Source organism: Cornus florida, unplaced genomic scaffold (genome assembly GCF_030987335.1).
Source record: "Cornus florida cultivar Cherokee Brave unplaced genomic scaffold, ASM3098733v1 CherokeeBrave_3.0.0_Hap2_Chr10, whole genome shotgun sequence".
Classification (NCBI taxonomy): domain Eukaryota; kingdom Viridiplantae; phylum Streptophyta; class Magnoliopsida; order Cornales; family Cornaceae; genus Cornus; species Cornus florida.
In genome coordinates this window covers 18,368,822-18,388,354 of record NW_026775580.1, presented here as the reverse complement: position 1 = coordinate 18,388,354, position 19,533 = coordinate 18,368,822, and the positions used below count along the sequence as shown (strand labels likewise).

Here is a 19,533-nt window from a genome sequence, read left to right as displayed (position 1 = left end):
TCTTAGTCACAAATTCGCGTACGGAGCTTACCCAACAGAAAAACCTCACAAAATGTAACCTACATGTCTCTTCCTTCCTATAAGTCAAAGAAAAATCATATTTCCATACCTAGAGAATTCATATACTACTCTCAAACTCGTATGCACAAGAATACAAGAAGAATTAAACTAGTTACCTAACCTTCCAACTCAAGATAGATTTTACTCCATACTCATGAAGAAAAGCCAATCTTCACCAATGGGGCAACAATATTTCAGAGAAAAATCATATAATAGAAGTTATTTTCCAGTGAGAACAAAAATTAAAATAAATAAATAAATTCATCACTAATATTAATATACATATAAAGAGAAAAAGACCTTGAGGAATTTTCCAACCAAAGTCGCTTTTTATAGGCCCTGGGAAATACTCGGTTGTGATTTTAATCCGAGGCGGCCCAAATGTTCTGTATTTAGTTTCTCATTGACAATGCAAAAACTTCGACAAGCTTATAAAGTTGATGAGCATCATTAACAATAAATCAACATGCCTATATATATGAATCCATAACTGAGATTCAACAGGAACACGGCGTGCACCTCATCAACTTCTCTCAACCTTGGACCTCTATACACTTCAAATTATTCTCTCTTTTATTCGTACTTACACAACAGAAAAAAGAGATGATCAAATAGATGTTCTCCCTTCGGCTATCTATGGATCACATACCGAAAAGTAGAACTCTGCGGCAACCAATGAATGTACTTGTTGGGCCTACCCTTCACGAACCTTTTGACAGCTGCCTGTTGAACTTCTGATAGACACCCATTGACCACTTCCAAGAGTGCAGGCACACTCAGTGACATATCCTTGGCAAAGTAGTAAATGATTTTTGGCAGGAAAATTTTCATTTCCTTGTGGATGTAGACACTAGCTTGTATGAACTCTTCTTTAGCAAGTTTGAGATCCTGAAATATATTTTTTGCCTTGTATGCTCGAACCTACATCCATTAACTTGTGTCATCAATATCTATTATATTCCCATTAATATATGTATATGTGTGTGTCTGTGTGTGTGTGTGTGTGTGTGTGATAACGTTTGAAATGGAAACTTTGCTATCATGGAAGTGACTAATCTCAAAAAAGAGACTCATACCGCAGGGTCAGAGTATGCCCCTGAACAGAGTGCAAAATGAACAAGTGGCTCAGGGTATTCCATGGCATATATATGTTTGACGTTTCCCGTCTTCAACTTCTTTCCTGGAGACAGCAGTGTTTGTAGCCACTGCATTCATGTTGTGTTAAAGAAAAGTGTCAAACAATGAGGCAATTTAGCATTAGACAAAGAATTTAAGTGTCTTGTCTAAAAAGTATAAAAGGTATCAACTGATCAACGAGACTGACTTAAGGTTATACTTGAGTTGATACTTTCTAGTATTTCCATGTCTTGGATATGGTTGTGCAGCCATATGTCAATGGGATTCACATGATGATCAATTACCACCTACTCTGCTGAAAATGTAACGCATTGGTTTGATAATCGAATGTGGATAGTCAAATCAGCCTCCTTGAGGCAAATTTGTGAAAACATACCAAATTACACTCCACAAAGGCAGCACGTGGCAACTCTCGTGCAGCAAAATCAGAAACTGATGTATGCTATTCCCACTATGGTATAGGTTCCTGTCTTAGTCTGCATGCACATTTTAGCCTATTTCAGAAAAGTTGCTGTCCCTGACGCTAGCCACATACTCCCACAAGGTGTCACTTGTTTCTTTACCAATCAAAGAGGGAGAAGAGCACTGTTTGTTGCCTAAGACATGAATAAGTGGTTCACACAACAAGAACCCACCAACTTACAGTCTCATTATTAATAAATCTGCAGGCCCAATTATGGCTAACATTGCGTCCTCGACAAGGCAGCAGGCCCCTACAACTTGCAGCCTTATAGAGGTGGCTCAGATTAGCTACAGAGGGCCTAAACAAGTGCAAAATGCCTATAAAAGGCCTAAATTACCCACTTGCATAAGTCCTGGCTGAGTATTCCTTTCTTATTCACTCTAGTGTAATTTTACTACATCCTCAAGGCAAGGTGTCCAAACCAGCCACCATTTTTCTGGTAATGGTCCAATAAAAAACTCTCCACATATGCTGAGAAGGCATAGGAAAGTTGGAACCTTCAACAGGTCGAGATTCAGACCTGAGTTATAAATAAGCACCATTTTCTTTTCTTTTCTTACGAACTTCTCCGCAATCAAATGACATAAAGAGACGGCAGTCATAGGTTAACAACAATGCTACTCCTTTTCATGCATAATCATGCTTATATGTGAACACAAAAACTTTTATATACACACTTAAAATAAAAGGCATACCGGGGCTGAATAGTGTGGCCGGATTCCTAAAATGGAGCTTTGAATGACATAAGCATTAATGCACTGCCCACCAATATTATAAGCTGCCTGAAAGATGAAATTGTTACTGACAAAATGATATTTGCTGAATAGATGCATTCTGCTAGATTACATAGGCAACCAATGAGTAAAAGGCAAAAGTGTTGCTTTACCTTCAAAATAGAAGTACTTCTTGCATGACTATGAGTTCCGTATGCTAAATATGCCTGTAAGGAAAATCTTGTGAGCCATGCAAGATATGTATATACAACAAAAGGCACGCAAACAGTAGTTTAATCGCATGAGCTGGTCTTTATGGAAAGATGCATTTATCTAATTTATTTGACTTTGCAAATGGGACAAGTATTTCGGTAAAGCCCAAGAAAGAATTATGAACTATTAAATTGGGACGGAGGAGTAATTTAAATTAGTGGGATAAAGACTTTGTTAACTGGAGTTGAGTATAAGCAAAAATCCAACTTGGCTAACACAGTGCTTGCTGTACAAAAGTTTGCAAGAGGAATATTTCTCAATTCATGGTTATGAGACCAGAATTTCCACAATTTATTTCAAATGTTTATTTAACAATTCATTTTGAGAAATCGAGATTTGCTTAGTAATAAGCTAATTTTAAGAGGAAAATTCAAAATTCTGTAAACCATACATGCATCACCAGGGCATTGTGAATGTTGATCCAAAATACAAGCTTCTCTTCACGCTTCATCTTCCTTGGGTCAATCTTCTCAAGACTTTTAACCAAGGACCTGCACAGCTTTCAATGTAGAACAGATGAGAACTTTTGGAAGGATGATAAGAATTATTCCCTTAAAGATGGTATTTCATGTCTTACAGAGTATCTAAGATTTCCCCATCTTCCCAATTAGAGGAGCTGTTTGTGTGTTGAACAGTTATGGTCAGTCTAAGGCAATGTGGTTCAGTATTTCTTTCCTTAAGAAAGTAAAAAGCTAACCAACTCATAATTGGTCTGAGAATTGAAAACTTTATGTGCTATTTGGCCATACATGTTAGCATTTTCTATAGAACAGATAATAAGGAAAAGGTCATGCTCAAACTGGGTTTGGTCCTATTCTGGGATTTCCAGACAGTCCCTTATCTGTTAGCACAAGAACCCGATATTTCTAGATGGAATAAAAATTGACAAAAATTTGGATTAGCAGATCTATTCAAATTGCAAAATAATTGGTAACAACTGAAACTACCTGAAATCCTGTAGCATTCTAGCAGCATAATTGAAACTATCATCATCTAAGTATATTTTGAGAACTTCTATCATTGAAGCATATGATCCACTCTCCTCTTTCAACTCTTGAAGTTGGCAATGCCCTGTAGCTTCCTCATTGCAACGTGGACTCCAACTATCAGAAAGATTTCTGGTAGAGGAAGTACTTGAGGAGGATGAGGAGGAAGTAGAAGAAACTGAAAAGCCTGGATGAGTTGAAGTGGGGTTTGCAAGCTTGCAGTAAATTGAGGAGATGCATTTGACAATTTCTTCAGAAAGTCTATCCGGAGTATCAAGGGCATCATCGATGCGAGAAGCACCAAGGTGATCAGCAAGGCTATGGTGGCCAGAATCAGGATTCTTATGGTCCTGCAACTGGTCACCATGGACAGTTCTTGTTATTTAAAAGAATTCCTTCAGGAAACACATTAAGTAATAGGGAAATTATTATGGAAACAGCACATAGCTAGACAAAATCATGTTAGCTTATATAAAGAATACAGCATATTGAGATAGTTAGGTGGCGAGGCATATTAACCTTTCTAGATGATGATTTTGGAGCAGCAGCACGATTTCGATTTTCTGAACCAGCCAAATTATGTGCAGGGGAAGGTTGGTTATGATGAGAAGTTCCACCTTGCCACATGTCAGGCTCTGTTTTGTAACATGACTGATCCACTATAACTTGCAGTGGTGATCCTTTATTATACTCTAAACAGGATCCACGGTTCTCCATTATGGGCGGTAAACGCTGTTTAAAAGCTGTCCGATATAGTGAAAGAAGATGATGCTCCAAATTCATAATTTCAAACTCTAGTGTAGCAATCTCCTTCGTCAGTTCTTCAGATGACTGCACCCCACAGGCAAAGGAATATGAATTAGACACTCCAGTCAAAGTTAAAAGAGAAGGTACTAATACAATAGTACTGGGAGCAAAGAAGCTTGCACATTGATTAAAATGGTCAAAAATAAGAAATGAATACCCGTCAATAAGGCTATTACTGCATTATAGCATGTTAGCTTTTTTTTAGATGACCATGCAATTGCTGTCCTTGCCTAAGTAGTAATCTCAATTGTGTGAAGTCAAGAATCATTGAACTTTTGATGAAATTTCTCGAGATAAAATCAAAATTCTTGAAATTAAGTTTGATGAATTTTAAGCACCAGAAATTTTGGAAGTATTTCCTAATCTCCATCTAATTCCTCAAAGCAAGAGTTAGTCAGACCAATAATACATTTTGTCAAGGTTTTAAAAGTTCAAATTGATCCCTATCTCAAATAAAACTATGAGCCAAGCCGACTTTAGTTAACTTATATGAACTAATTATAGTTAGAAATTCCAATGATGAGATGCTAATAAAATAACCCCCATCAATAAACAGTGTCAGCAATATACACTTACTGCTCCTAAACTATGTAGAATATCACAGATTGTGGGCTACTATATCAGCCAATGGTGCTCTTCAATGGTCCATAACTGATTGGTCAAATCTGAGAAGATGGGTTTCTTTAACTCTTAGAGGAAAAACCCTTGTTTCAGTTCCAAATAAGCTGATATTGGCTTTGCTATATGGATGGACAGAAACAGAAGATTATTTTCAAATGGAAACAAGGGTATCAACTCTTTGAGACTTGAATTTGTGAGAATATCAGATACTGGGCTTTCTCTTCGGTATATTCGACAATTCTATGTCAAATAGATGGCTGGTCAGGGAACGCGACCTTCCTGAGAGTACTCTTTGTGAATCATGAGTTTTTTTTATTTACAATTCAAAATATGCTTTGTATATTCTGTCTTTAGCTTTTGTACAGTTTAGTTTACTGTTTGATGTGTATCAGTGTTCTGTTGGCTGCTTAACGTGTCAATGGACACTTGCTGTTTTTCTTTGTACATTTCGTTCGATTGTTTGCATCTGCGGACGCGGTGTAATAGAATCAATCCCTCGTCAGCATGATGTAACGGAATCGGTTATCATGGTTGTGAGTTTTTTTTCCGAGCTTGCATGCAAGGCCCAAAATGCACTGATACACCAACATTTTACACCATAATTCAATAAAAATGGATTTTTAATGAATTTTAGTGATTTTATTGAATCTTTGAAGACCATTTAACACACCCTATCTATGCATTCTAAGTCCATGTCATTATTAAAAAGCTTAGTAATTATATCTTATAAGAAATTAATGAATAAAATTATTCAGTTATGAAATAAATGAAATTTCATATGATATTTAACTTGTGAGATTTAAAAATAAGAGGAAAAAAAATGATTGAAAATTAAAATAAATTAGAAAAAGTATATGGTTTTGTTTACATATAAAATAATTTCTTGGCATGAGATTTTATGATCAATTTTTAATGTGATGTCTACAATTATTGAACAATTGAAGAGTTTTTCTTGCTTAAATAAAAAAACTAGCACCATTATGCTAAACTAAATTGGAGATTCTAATTTGATTGACCAAAAATATAAAGAACCACTCATAAACTTATTCTAAAAAGGCCTCAAACTACATGTGCAGAGTTGGATTGAAAATTGAAAGGTAATGATCTAATCTACTAAGGTCCCACAAAAAATATTTCATCTTAAACCCACTTGGATGCTTCCAATTCATTGGGTTTTGTTGAATACAGAATGGGAATTCATTCTAAGAATATATCACATGTTCGTGCCATCCTATACTTAAACCAAGAGAAGGTTAAATATTATACTTGTTTAATTGTCGTGAAATGTAGTCTGGAGTTAGGTACTTGTGATACAAATTCCACATCCAATAAGTGTAAGGAAGAGAGGAAATATGAGTTATAAAAGTAGCACATGGAGACTTGGAGAATAGGACCTTGTCATACAAGTCCCACATTGAAAATGAGTAAGAGGTGAGGAAGGACCATAAAAGCAACATATGGAGGCTTAGAGACAGCATGGTTGCACATAGAGCAATGACCCAAAATCACAGCATAAAACCAATTGAATCAGCCTTGTTTAGTTTTGGACAAGCCAAGCTGAACCGGCCCTTTTTTTTAAAGGGGACGCTCGGCTCTTGGCTGTAATGGCCATTTCTCATGTGAATTCAAAACTCACCAATGTATCGGCCCTTCCATTTTCTAGGCTTAGTAGATCATGTCAGCAAATTGATTCTAGGTTTGGTATTTTGGTGCCGTCCTGTCTCGTAGAATGGTGCTTTCCTCTCCAAATTCCCCCTTTTCTGGGAGTGACTCTTTGGTTGTCGTCATCATAATCATCCTTGCCTTTATCCCGTACAAACGGGGTCAGCCACATGGATTTTCTTCTTCCATTACATTCTATCATAGGCCATATCTTCTACTAGATTTAGTTTTTAAAATAATTTCTTATCACTTCATTCCATGTTAGTTTTGGTCTACCTTTTTGTCTCTTACCCTCTATGAAAATTGTTCTTCCTCTCCTCACGGGTGCATCTATAGGTCGGTGTTGAATATACCCATACCATCTAAGTCTATTCTCTCTTAATTTCTCACTAACAGGCACCACGCCTAATCCTTTGATTATTAATCATATTTTTCCTAGTTATTCCTAACATCCATCTTAACATCCGCATTTCCACCACATGGATGCATTGTTCGTGTTTTTTTTAATGCCCAACACTCCACACCATATAACATACCTGGTCCAATCATTGTTCCATATACTTTCCATTTCAATTTATTTAGTATTCGTTTATCACATAAAACCCCACTAGCGTTCCTTCAATATGTCCAATCTATTCCAATTCCACTACTTACATCATCATCAATTTCCATCTTTTTGTACAATTGATCCTAAGTAATTAAAATAATTACTTTGACTAATGCTTTGGTCTTGAACTTATTTGGGTCATCTTCTTCAAGCTTTGTGATAAGAGTGTTTCAGTGATTCAAATTCTTCGTTGTTGCTATCGGGATTGTGATTTTCATGACCATGGTGCTTTTCACATGAAACCCCACTAGCGTTCCTTCAATATGACCAATCTATTCCAATTCCACTACTTACATCATCATCAATCTCCATCTTTTTGTACAATTGATCCTAAGTAATTAAAATAATTACTTTGACTAATCTTCTTCAAGCTTTGTGATAAGAATGTTTCAGTGATTCAAATTCTTCGTTGTTGCTATTGGGGTTGTGATTTTCATGACCATGGTGCTTTTTACGTTGCTTTGTATATGGGTTCCTATCCTAGTATTCTTATTGGGCTTTCATGCACTCAAGAGGTATGCCTCCTAAACCTCCTTGTACATGTTGGTTTTGTAATTTAATAAAACTGCTTACTTATCAATAAATAAACAAAAATAAAACATTTAGATGTAGCATGGTGCATAATTATAATATCAGCGGGATCAAGACATCAATGCAAAATATGGAGTGTTCAATTGGAATTTGACGAACATACAAGATTCAGTAATAAAGAAATTGCAATCCTAATATTAGGTCAATAGGACTAGGTTGGCAAGTTTCGTACATCAAAACAAGTTTAAGGTAATTTTAGTTTATTTTTAGTTAGATAGATTTGTCCTAGTTGTGAGTTGTATGAAAATTTACTCCGTGATCAAGATGAACTTCAATGAAGGTTTAATCCGTCAACTTGTCAACAAAGGTAAAAAGATAAAATCACACTATGATGCACTCTCACCAATTAGATTCATTCATACACATTCATTGTTCTAAATCTCAAAGTTTTTCATGCTGGAGTGTTGTCGATCTATGGATGTCATAATGCCGATCAATTGAGGCCAAGTGGTATATCTATCGAGACCTCCAGCAAGTGTCGATTTTGGTATCTACAAGTGGCGTTCGATTGAGGGTTGCACCGATCATTCAAGGACCACAGAAAATAGAATCCTAATAAAATTTAACTACTTGAGTTTTGAGTTGATCCAATTTACCTCAAATGGTTGTCATAAATACTAATGATCTTAGAAACCCTAGAGACTAGAGAGACCTTTTTATCATTGATTCATATTTTACAAATGCTCATACACTTCGTTTCTTTTTATCACGAGATCAAAACCTCATGTACATCGTATATTCCATATATTTTTGAGAGTTTTCTTGTGAAAGAAAAAATGCATATTTTTGTTTCCAATATTCATCATACATTATAGGATTGGTGAACAGTTGCATAAAGAGTGTTGATACATTTGTTGTCAAGCTACATTCAGAGTAATTCAACACTGTCCGAGCAATCAACCAAGATTCTCGCTTGGACAGGTGGCAGAGAATTAATTGCTAAAGAAGCAGGTTCGTGGAACGAATGGTGTAGACAAATCAGTTGATGACCTCGAGATCTTCGAGGGCGCTGAAGATTTGGAATTAGCTGTAACCAAGTGTTCTACAGTACTGAACAAACTTAGGTTGTATATCTCTTTCTATAGTAGATTAATTTGGCAAACTAGGTATAATTTATTATTGCTTCTACTGTTTTTATTTATTGACATCTGCTAACATATCATAATTTGTTTAAATGCAAAATAACCAGATTAACGATAAATTTGTTAATTGAATTTTAAATTGGTAAATAAGTTCTCCAAGACCTATTCTCCCCCTCCTCTGGGTCCAAGAGTTCAGGACAAACCTGCTTATTTTATATTCGATTGTTACTATACTATCTCAGTCGACTTCCGATCACCTAAAGCACATAATGCCAATTCAATGACATGCTCAAGAAATTGAATGCAACGAAAAATTGAATGTGCCGGTTCTCATTTAAAACTATGTGCTGAGTTTCAAGACAAAGAACAACAACCAAACCGATCCCAAAGATAATAATGTATTAAAAGTCAAGCTACTGAAAATAATGTTAAAAAGTAGGCAGAAGCAATGGCATCAAATTTTTTTGCTAGTATGAGAAGCGATGTAAATTCTAAATTATTACTTCACATTAACTTTAGATGAGATCAAAAAAGATTTACTAGGAAACATTGTTTAGTGCATCTTGTTTGCCGATGACATAGTACTACTAGACACTTCTATAGAAAACTTAGCAATTAAATTAGAAAGGTGGAGAAACGCATTAGAATCGAAAGGTTTAACAGTTAGTACAACTAAAATTGAATAGATGGAATGAAAATTTAGTGAAAATTCGGATATTAATGAGGTAATGATTACATCTTAAAATCAAAGATTTTACAAAGTGCACACATTCGGTATTTATGGTCATTAATATAGAAGGATGGTGAGATAGATGCTGATATAACTAGTAGAATTGATGCAGGTTGGAGAAAATGGAGGCAAGCTGGTGGCCTTTTGTGTGATAAACAATGCCATATACAGTAAAAGGAAAATTTTATAGAACAGCTATTAGGCCAACTTTTTTATATGGAATAGAGTGTTGGGCTTTAAAAAAGAAGCAAGAACAACAAATTCATGTAGCGAAAATGAGGATGTTAAGATGGATGATAGGAGTTACTAGAAGATATAGGGTTACAAACCAAAACGTGAGGGGGAAATTGGGCGTGGCACGTATTAATGATAAAATTAGAGAAAGTATACTTAGGTGGTAAGGACACATACACAGAAGACCTATAGATACACCTGTGAGAAGAGAAAGATTAATTTGCATAGAGGGTAGGAGGCGGAGAGGGCAACTGAAATTAACATGGGGTGAAATCATTAGAAATGATCTTAAAAAGTTAAATATTAGAGGAGAGATGACTTGTGATAGAATAGAATGAAAAAAAAAAAAACGAATTCATGTGGCCAACCCCATTCATATGGGATTAAGGCAAGGACGATGATGATGATAAGGATGATGCTTCGCCTAGAGGAATGAAAACAACTAAATCAAAGAAATGTGCACAAAATACAAGCCCACACATTTTCTTTCTTTCTTTCTTTTTCCAATTTATTATTTATTTTAATAAACCTCGACATTTTCTTTCTTGCTTTTTTTCTTTTTTTCCCGAATGTTGTTTATTTTAATAAAGGAAGACAAGTATCGAAGATAAACACCTTTGTTGTTGGAGTGTCACTTGAAAGAGCGGAAGTGAAGGAACTAAAATCTGCTGCCTTCTCAGATTCCCAACAAATGGAAGATTGGCCAGAAAATGTCCTCTCCAACCGTCCAGCCTGTGTAAAGAGATAGAGAGTATAACTAAATAAAAAAATGAATTATAGTTGAAAACTTTAGTGATTTGGTAAGAAGAATGTGAACAATTCATCAATCTTAAGGTAACCATGTTTAGTGACACTATTTGTCATCTCTCTCTCTCTCTCTCTCTTTCCTTCATTAACAAGGCACAAGACTATTCTATTTCCATTGATTCTCCAAAACCCAAATAAAATAAATAAACATAATCTATCGCCACAAATGTAGAATTTTTCAGAAACCCATGCAAAAAAAGTGGGAATCATTACATATTCAATAAATAAAATTCAGTCAGAATGAGTGAGTTATACCATTCACCGCCAATGGTTGTAGCCTCATGGTATTTTCTCTACCATTCAAAGTGGAAGGTGAGGGTCCAAGTCCTCATAGGGGCAAATGGGTGTGTGTAAGTTTCTTGCCAAGGAAAATAAAAAGTTACACCATTCTTATAATCTTACGTAATCCGATACCTCAACCTTTTCATACCCCACACTACAGTCTAAGACCCCTAAAAAACTGGTCAATTCAAATAAATATTGGTATATACAACATATCATGTATATGTACAGACATATAGGCAAAGAGTTCAGCAAAATTGAAGATAATATCAGCTATTTATAAGGAAGTTAAAGCAAACACACAACCCATTATCCACGTCCCTAGTGGGACTTGAATTCTCAACCTCCCCTTTGGGGAGGAGAAATTATACCATTTGGCTAGAGGCCCTTTGGTGGATCGAATTTGGTAAAACACAGCAATAACTGAAAATAAATTCACACACACGCAAATAAAAATAAAAACAAAATAAAAAACACTTTCACTTGTTGGGGATATGACAAAAGTTGAAACTCGAACAAAACTTGATTTAACTAAAAACAGGGGAAACGTTTTCAAAACTACAAGTCAATTCACAAATTATAAAATCCATGTAGAAAACAAGAAGTGGAAAAAAAATAATAATAAAAAAGCAAAAAGTGCATTAAGGCAATGGAAGGAGATGTAAACCTTTATGGTTGGGATTTGTTTGTGCAGAGTTATAGAAGCATTTCCATCAGGTGAAGTACATGTCTTATATATAGCTGCTTTCGTTACTATTAGAAAACTATTAATCTTCACAATTCAATGCAATGAAACCACAGTTCCCAAATATGAAACATTTTCAGTCTTCCCCTGTGGAAAATATCCTTTACCTTCAATTTCTCTATCCACTTTACTGCATTGTGGATACCAACATAGAATAAAAATTCTATAATCATTTGCTAAATTTGGGTATCTCCAATAGTAACCAGCATGACAAGATGATCTGACTTGACCTTTCCTACCGGGCCCTTGTCCTAGGTGGTGTGACCTTCACCGAAACAGCTTAAAAACAAGCGGAAAGTTCTCTAGTCATGATGTCTATCCTCTCCGGTACATCTGTATTCCACGGTGCACTTGGGAGGGCCGAGATCAACCCAGCAGCACGGATCACTTTAGAGGGTTTTAACTCGAACATTCAACTCTCTAATGGTAAATTCTAAGATCTCCTCTTTTCAAACAAACAAAAAAAAAACAAAAGAACAAAAAAAAAAAAAAAAAAAAGACGCAACCTTTTGCAGTTTTATGCAGGGCAGGATACGTCACTCGAATGCATTTTTCCTAATGGCGGTTCAGGATAATCTTAATCAATCTGATGCATCATATACTCATTAACACGATGATCAGCGCGAAAAATAACTGAATCTCATTCAGCAGATGGACACAACAAAGCTAACAAAATTTTAATTGTCCAGTATCAATTTTCATTTCTTTTCAACAAGAAACAACAGAACATTCGAACAATAGAAAATTTTCATGAATTTTTTGCAATTGTGGGTAATTAAGCTAGAAAACTTACAGGGTTTAAATGGTAGGATGGTCTAGGAGACATATTCAGCACATCCTTGGTCAGTAGACCATTTTCACGAGCACTGCAAGTAGAAGCAGAACTTTATTCTCAGAATACACAGAGAATTTGGTAACAATATAATCATAACATACAATTAAAAAGCTTACCCTTGTAGCTGCAAACTCAAATGTGGAGAAGGAGACCTGGAATTCATTCTCAGCATCTCTCTTTGCTTGTATTATTGAATCTCCTGAAGAACCTAAAAGATCACATTCACAGACTCACAAACACACACCAATAAAACACACCACCAAAAACAATTCCAAAAAAAAAAAAAAAAAAAAGGTAATTTGGATCTCAACAAAGCATGAGCAAGGAAAAGAGAAATTCAAGAAGCTGGCATTGCCAAGTTAACAGAAAGAAATGGATTTGTAGGCAATATATACAAATAAACAAGCACTAAACCTCCACTGAAACAACAAAACCACTTTGGGCAAGCCCCCAAAAAAAGAAATAAATATTAAAAATTAAAAATTAATAAATAAAGGTGCAGATAACCCACCATCACAAAAAAAAAAAAAAAATGGAGTGGGTATGGAGAGTCAACAAATTTCCTTCAATAAAAGTAGTGAGGAGTAGTGAGAAAAGAATTGGGTAAACAACAGAGGGCTTTAAAAACAAACATGAAACATCATCATCATCATCTATGATGAGAGAGAAAGAGGAGAGAGAGAGAGAGAGAGAGAGAGAGAGAGAGTAGCCCAGTAGGAGCATTAGAGAGAGAGAGAGAGGGAGGGGCACAAGCACAACGTAGAAGAAGGGTAATAAAAAAAAAGTGGAAATAGAAAACTGCAATAATGATTTGTAATTATGACGTATGGTGGGGAAAAGAGCTGTTATTGTCTCAGGAATAAATATAACGAATATATATTTGTATATTACAGAAGCCCACAATTGATTAGGTGGGGAAGACGAAAAGAAAGTGAAAAGGACGCTTTTTTATTATGATCAAGTTGAGACGTATTTGATCAAATGACCGACCGCGGGGCGGGGTTTTTCCCGTCCCGCCAATATATATGTATATAGATTTTATACACACGCATGAACTTCAGTGGTTCAGTGTTTTATTATTATTATTTTTTGGTACGTGTTTTATTAAATTTTAGTATTATTCACTCCAACCAAGAGGTCCAAGAGCAAATAAAAAAAAGGATATATCAAGAACACGTGGCTCCACAAGTCATAGGATCTGCGTAAATCTGATTCTAAACCCTACACCCAATATATAAAATAAATTGATATGTACTCTGTGCATTCTAAAATTCTTGGTTATCTTTTGAATTTCTTAAAATACATTTTAAAAGTTTGCTGATTCTCATTTTAAAAGGTTGCGGATATAAGAGTGAACTTGTGGTGAGCTAGAGCGATTGCTGAGAAAACTAGGATTTCAACATGTACAAGAAAATATGCAAGAGTATTGTATTTGGTGTGCATGAATGAAATAGGATGGAATGTAAGTAAGAATGGAAATGTAATGGAATGGTCATTCTCATTCTATTGTTTGATTGTAAATATGAAAAGTGTCGACATGGAATGATAATAATCATTCTATTATTTGGTTGGATCAATTTAAAATTTAAAATAGAATAAATTTCAATTTAAGTTTTCCAAAATATCTCTCTTAGTAACAAATAAATTAAATTAATAAAATTACATTCTTTTATAATTTTTTTTAAAATAAATGGTGGCAATGGCAGTGGTGGATGATGGTGATGATGGCGATGGAGGTGGAAAGCGATAGTGGCATTGGAAGGCGGCGGTGGTAGCAATGGTGGAAGGTGGCAGTGGTGTTGGTGGAAGGCGGTGGCAGTAGTGTGGTGGTGTTGGAAGGAGATAGTGGTGTAGGTGACGGTGGTAAAAGCCAATGAAGGTGAATGTGGTGATGGTGATGGTGGTGGTGGAAGGCAATGGCGGCGGTGGTGGAAGGCAGTGGCGGTAGTGGTGGTGAAAGGCGGTAGCGGTGGCGATAGTGGAAGGCGGTAATGGTGGCGGTGGTGAAAGGCGTTTGCGGTGGCGGTGGTGGTGGTAGTGGTGGAAGGCGGTGATGGTAGTGGTGGTGGCGTTGGTGAAAGGCAATGACGATGGTGGTGGTGGTGAAAGGCAGTGACGATAGTAGTAATGGTGGTAAAAGGCAGTGATGGTGGTGCTGGTGGTGGAAGGCAGTGGCGGTGGAAGGTAGTGGCCATAGAAGGTGGTGGAAGGCGGTGGCGGTAGAAGGTAGTGGCCGTGGAAGGTGGTGGCGGTAGTGGTGATAAAAGGTGGTAGCAGTGGAAGGCGATGGTGGTGGTGGTGGTGGTGGTGATAGTGGTGGTGGTGATGGAAAGTGGTAGCGATGGTGGAATGTGGTGGCGGTGGTGATGGAAGGTGGTGACGGTGGTGGAAGGCAGCAGTGGTTAAAGTGGTGGTGGCATGGTGAAAGGCGATGGCAATAGTGGTGAAACGTGGTGGGTGGTGGTGAAAGTCGATGGCGGTAGTCGTGGTGGAAGGCGGTGGTAGTGGTAGAAGTCGGTGGTGGTAGTGAAAAGAGGAGGTGGTTGTGGTGAAAGGTAGTGATAGTTTTTAGACTTGGAACATGAGGGTTTTTTTGGAAGTTGATTTTTTAAAAAAATTTACTTGGGAATGGAATCACCACTTTATAGGTTTAGTTATGAAATGAATTTTCATTCCAATGGAATGACCATTCCCATTTTAAATTACATACCAAACAAAGGAATGGTTGGAATGGGCATTCCATTCCATTCTTGCACACTAAACGCAGCATAAGTGTGTATTGGGGCTCCACAAAAGTTCTAAGGCACTTTACTCTCCTATTCTCTTGAAATAAAATTACACGAAAGTCCTTAAAACACAGTGTTTAGTTCTTATATTTTTCTATCTCATAATTGTCCTTTCCTATTTGCATATTTTTTTGCTAATTACACCATCTCTTTCCCTTTTTTTTTCCTCCAAAAGTATCTCTCAAGTTCTTGCATGGAGGTATAAGGCCATAATACAAAAGTCTAGAGAGAAAATTCACAATTCTGATCCCAAATCACTCTAAATTTGTTAATTAATGGTATGATAAGGAATTTTAAAACTAATATCAACAAGTTTTGAACAAAAAACTATTGAGGGTTCGAATCCCTCTCTCTCCTTTTACTCGTGCCATAATTGATGCGTAAGAAGATGAGGAAAATTGGGATTGAAAATCAAATTGAAAAAATCAAGATTAAGCAAGTGAGATTGACACCCAAACAGAACAATAGATGTACCCTTCGAAGTGTTCTGTTAAGTTCACCTGAATTCTTATTCTTTCACCGATGGTCGTGCCTTTTGAGAAACTGCGCGACCAAGTTCTAAAGTTGGCCTCAAAGGAGGGAACCAAGTTCTTAAATATATGACATGTACATATACATATCTTAATCAAAACACCGTAAGATTACGTAGAAAAAAAAAAAAACCAAGAAATATATAATTGAAATATTTGTGTATTACCAAACAAGTGTTGAGTTTACAAGGGTTGAAGAGATAGAATTAAAACGTTTATTCAAAAAACAAATTGGCAAATAACATTTGATCATATTGAAAGTATTCAAAAAATATTTAGCTACAAGTTGTAATTTCAATTTTGATTGTTTTTATACTTAGAGTGCATTTGGATGTGATGATTTGGAGTGATAGGGAAAGAAAATAAAAGTAAGGACAAGGCTTAAGTGTGTTCGAGTGGTTTAAAATGAGAGAAAAAAAATGATATAGAGAGAAAGGATAGTGTTTAAGTAGTATTTTCATAATCCCGAAAGTGCCCTCAACAATTAAAAAGAAAAAATTATTATTCCACTCATATCCATTCTATTTAGAAGGATATGATAGTAATTTGGTTGTTATTATTTCTCTTCTTTTCTCCCCTCTATTATATCCAAACAAGAATACTATCATTTCTTTTCTTTTCTCTTGTATCTATCCAAAGATAAATAAATATTATTGATATCATTTCTCTTCTTTTCTTTCCTCTCATAACTAATACTATCATTTCTTTTCTTTTATCTCCTATGTATCTAAACAAAGCCTTAAAGATTAAAGGAATGTTTTGGACTCCAATATCTTTATTCATAGAAAACTCCTCCTCTCTGTTATTCATAAAGTTTTGAAAGATACAATCTTTTGTATATACATAATGGTGAGGGAGAGAAAAAATGAGAGAGGAGATGGATCCCAAACTAATTCAGTATTAAAATATACTTCTTGTGTTTAGGGATTTATTTTTTAATTTACTTTAGAAAAATAGGAAAAATGGAGCGCCTTTGGACTTTTGTGGAGCACGCGCAGCCTTTTAAAAATACATATAATGCTATTTATAACACTTCCAAACTACCATTTTCACATTCTTTGGAAATTCATTTATTATTAATACAATAAAAAATATATATATTAAAACTCATAATTTCCGGACGAAGAGAGTATTAAAATGTAAATAGCGTGTATAATGGTGTCGGGTCTCTTAGAGCTCCCAATAATTTATGGTCCTTCTGTCTCACATGTATCGAACAATTAACAAGAGAAATTTCTAGAGGTGACTTTAAGGGAATTCAAACTTTTGATCTCCAAGATATAAGGTAAGAGTCTTTGCCACTAAACTCAGCGAAGTTGTCATTTAAAGAAATGCATGATGGTTACACGGGACAATTCTTGTGGCTAAAGTCGAGCCAGGGTATGAAAAAAATAGTTTCATACAATATAGGCCTAGTTTGGTACGCAGGAATGAAATGAGGCAAGAATGGAATGCAAATGAGAATGGAGCATGAATAGAATGATCATTCTCGTTCCACTGTTTGGTTGCAAATAGAGAATAATGTAGGAATGAAATGATCATTCTTATTCTCCTGTTTGGTTAGGCTAAATAAAAAGTTCAGAATGGAATAACTTTTATATTAGTCTCCAAAATAGCCTTACTTGTAATATATTAATTATATTAATGGAAAGATGTATTTTGTTATTTTAAAATAACATATAATATAAGTAGCTTATACCAATTAATGATTTTTTTTTTTTGTAAAATCTAAAAATATATGTATAATTATTTTACAAAAAAGAGAGTTTTGGTTACATCATTTTCAAAAATAAATAAAAAATCTTTTGGATGTACTCAAAGAACCCAAGTCAATATCAATAACACACACAAAAGTTTTTAGTTCAAGATTACTAGTACCAACAAAAAGCTAGCAGCAGAGCCACGAAGTCAAAAACTGATTTAATTATTAACTTTTATTCAAAAAGAAATCATTTATTTCTAGTGAATTTCCTATGCAGAATCAAATTCTTGTGAATTTTCGAGTACAAACCATTTAGACTTGATAACGAGTTTGCAGATTACAATATATACTTCTCTTTAGTTTAGGTTTACAATGCTACATGCATGAATGAGATTCAACACTCAGGATCACAGTTATCATAAATTCATTCTTAATATGGATACTATAAGGAAAACAAATTGATCAAGCACAAATTGTATTTAATTAACGTCTTAGATATAATATATATATATGTCTATACACACACACACACATATATGTTTAGCTCACAAAAAAGTTGGTCCTTTCCAGGGACGGAGCCAAAATTTTTGTTCAGGGGGGGCACATTTTACACTAAATACATATAAATTAATATTTATGGAGTATATATAGATAAAGAGAAATAAGTGAATATATATAGATAAAGATTTATATTTTTGGAATGAGGTAAATTAATAAATTACATATATATAATATAATGAAACAATTTAAGAAAAATTTTTTAAGGAAGCATATAGAGTATATAAGGGAAGGAGAAATTTGAGGGGGGGGGGCACTTTTACACATTTTCAAAATATATATACCTATTATAGAAAAAAAAAATATATAAAATAAGGATAGGAAAAAATCCAGGAGGGGCATATGCCCCCCCTGGTCCTATACTGGCTCTGTCCTTGGTCCTTTCCAAGTGAATGGAAAGGGTTTGCGGGCGTGCCACGAACTACTATCGTTCCAAAGGGGAGCTTCAAACAATATTCTAGTTGAAGTTTGGGATCTGACGATTGTATGAAAGACCGAAATGACCACCTTCAAAGATTCTATTTGCCTTGAAAAATGACTTCAGGACTGTTTTATAACTAGTGGAAAGAAAGACGGTATTGAAAGTGCAAGACTTTGAATTAAAAGTGCTATGGATTACTTGCTAGAAAGTAGGAAAAGAAAGTGCTGGACTTAAATTAGACATAATTGAAATACATTACTCAAATGTAAAGATACATAAAATGAAACTGATAAGCAAATATGATGTATTGTTGTGTATGTTGAACAAGATTTGGATGTTAGGCCTAAGTGCCTTATTTATAGAATTCTTTCATGCAGCAATTGAAGTGTGGCAGTTTTGGCAGCTTCCACTTGGCTTGTCTTCGGACTGCCAAGTGTCCTATGTTTTTGGCAGTTATCTTTATTTTGCATCCACCTTCTTCCATCTTCCTATTACTCTTGCTTTTTTCTGGTGCCTGACTTCAGCCATGTCCCTTAAAACCTCTACGATTCTGAGTTGTGGGTAGTTTTAAGATCGATCTTTCCACCTGACCTTTCGATAGAACTCCATGTGTCCCATGTTTCTTTTGTTCTTCCTCTTCGTGCATGGACTCTCCCTTTATTTCAGACACATAATTCCATAGATTCAGCCATGTTATCCATTATCTTCAACAACTTTTTTTAGTTCGTAGTAGTAATAGCATGAAAGTGTCCCACATTTCTGATAATCCTTTCTTTGCACAGAGTCCTTCTTCTTATACAATTATATATATATGATACATATATATATCTATTATTTGTATACTCACATTCTCCTCAATTTTGGTAACTCCTTTTAGTTGGATTTTCCTTCTGGTTTGCTC

General features: G+C 35.3%; 1 protein-coding gene across 1 annotated transcript; it reads right to left on the bottom strand.

Moving 5' to 3' along the window:
- Window positions 1-279: 279 nt before the first annotated feature.
- LOC132277508 (uncharacterized) lies at window positions 280-13,405 on the bottom strand. Its single transcript, XM_059779361.1, has 10 exons — window positions 12,752-13,405; window positions 12,594-12,666; window positions 10,582-10,698; window positions 4,152-4,463; window positions 3,594-3,988; window positions 3,038-3,137; window positions 2,547-2,600; window positions 2,356-2,442; window positions 1,137-1,265; window positions 280-981 (listed from the first exon to the last, which is right to left on the bottom strand). Exons 1-10 carry the CDS (start codon window positions 12,805-12,807, stop codon window positions 691-693), a joined length of 1,614 nt encoding a protein of 537 aa, XP_059635344.1. The 5' UTR covers window positions 12,808-13,405; the 3' UTR covers window positions 280-690.
- Window positions 13,406-19,533: the final 6,128 nt, after the last annotated feature.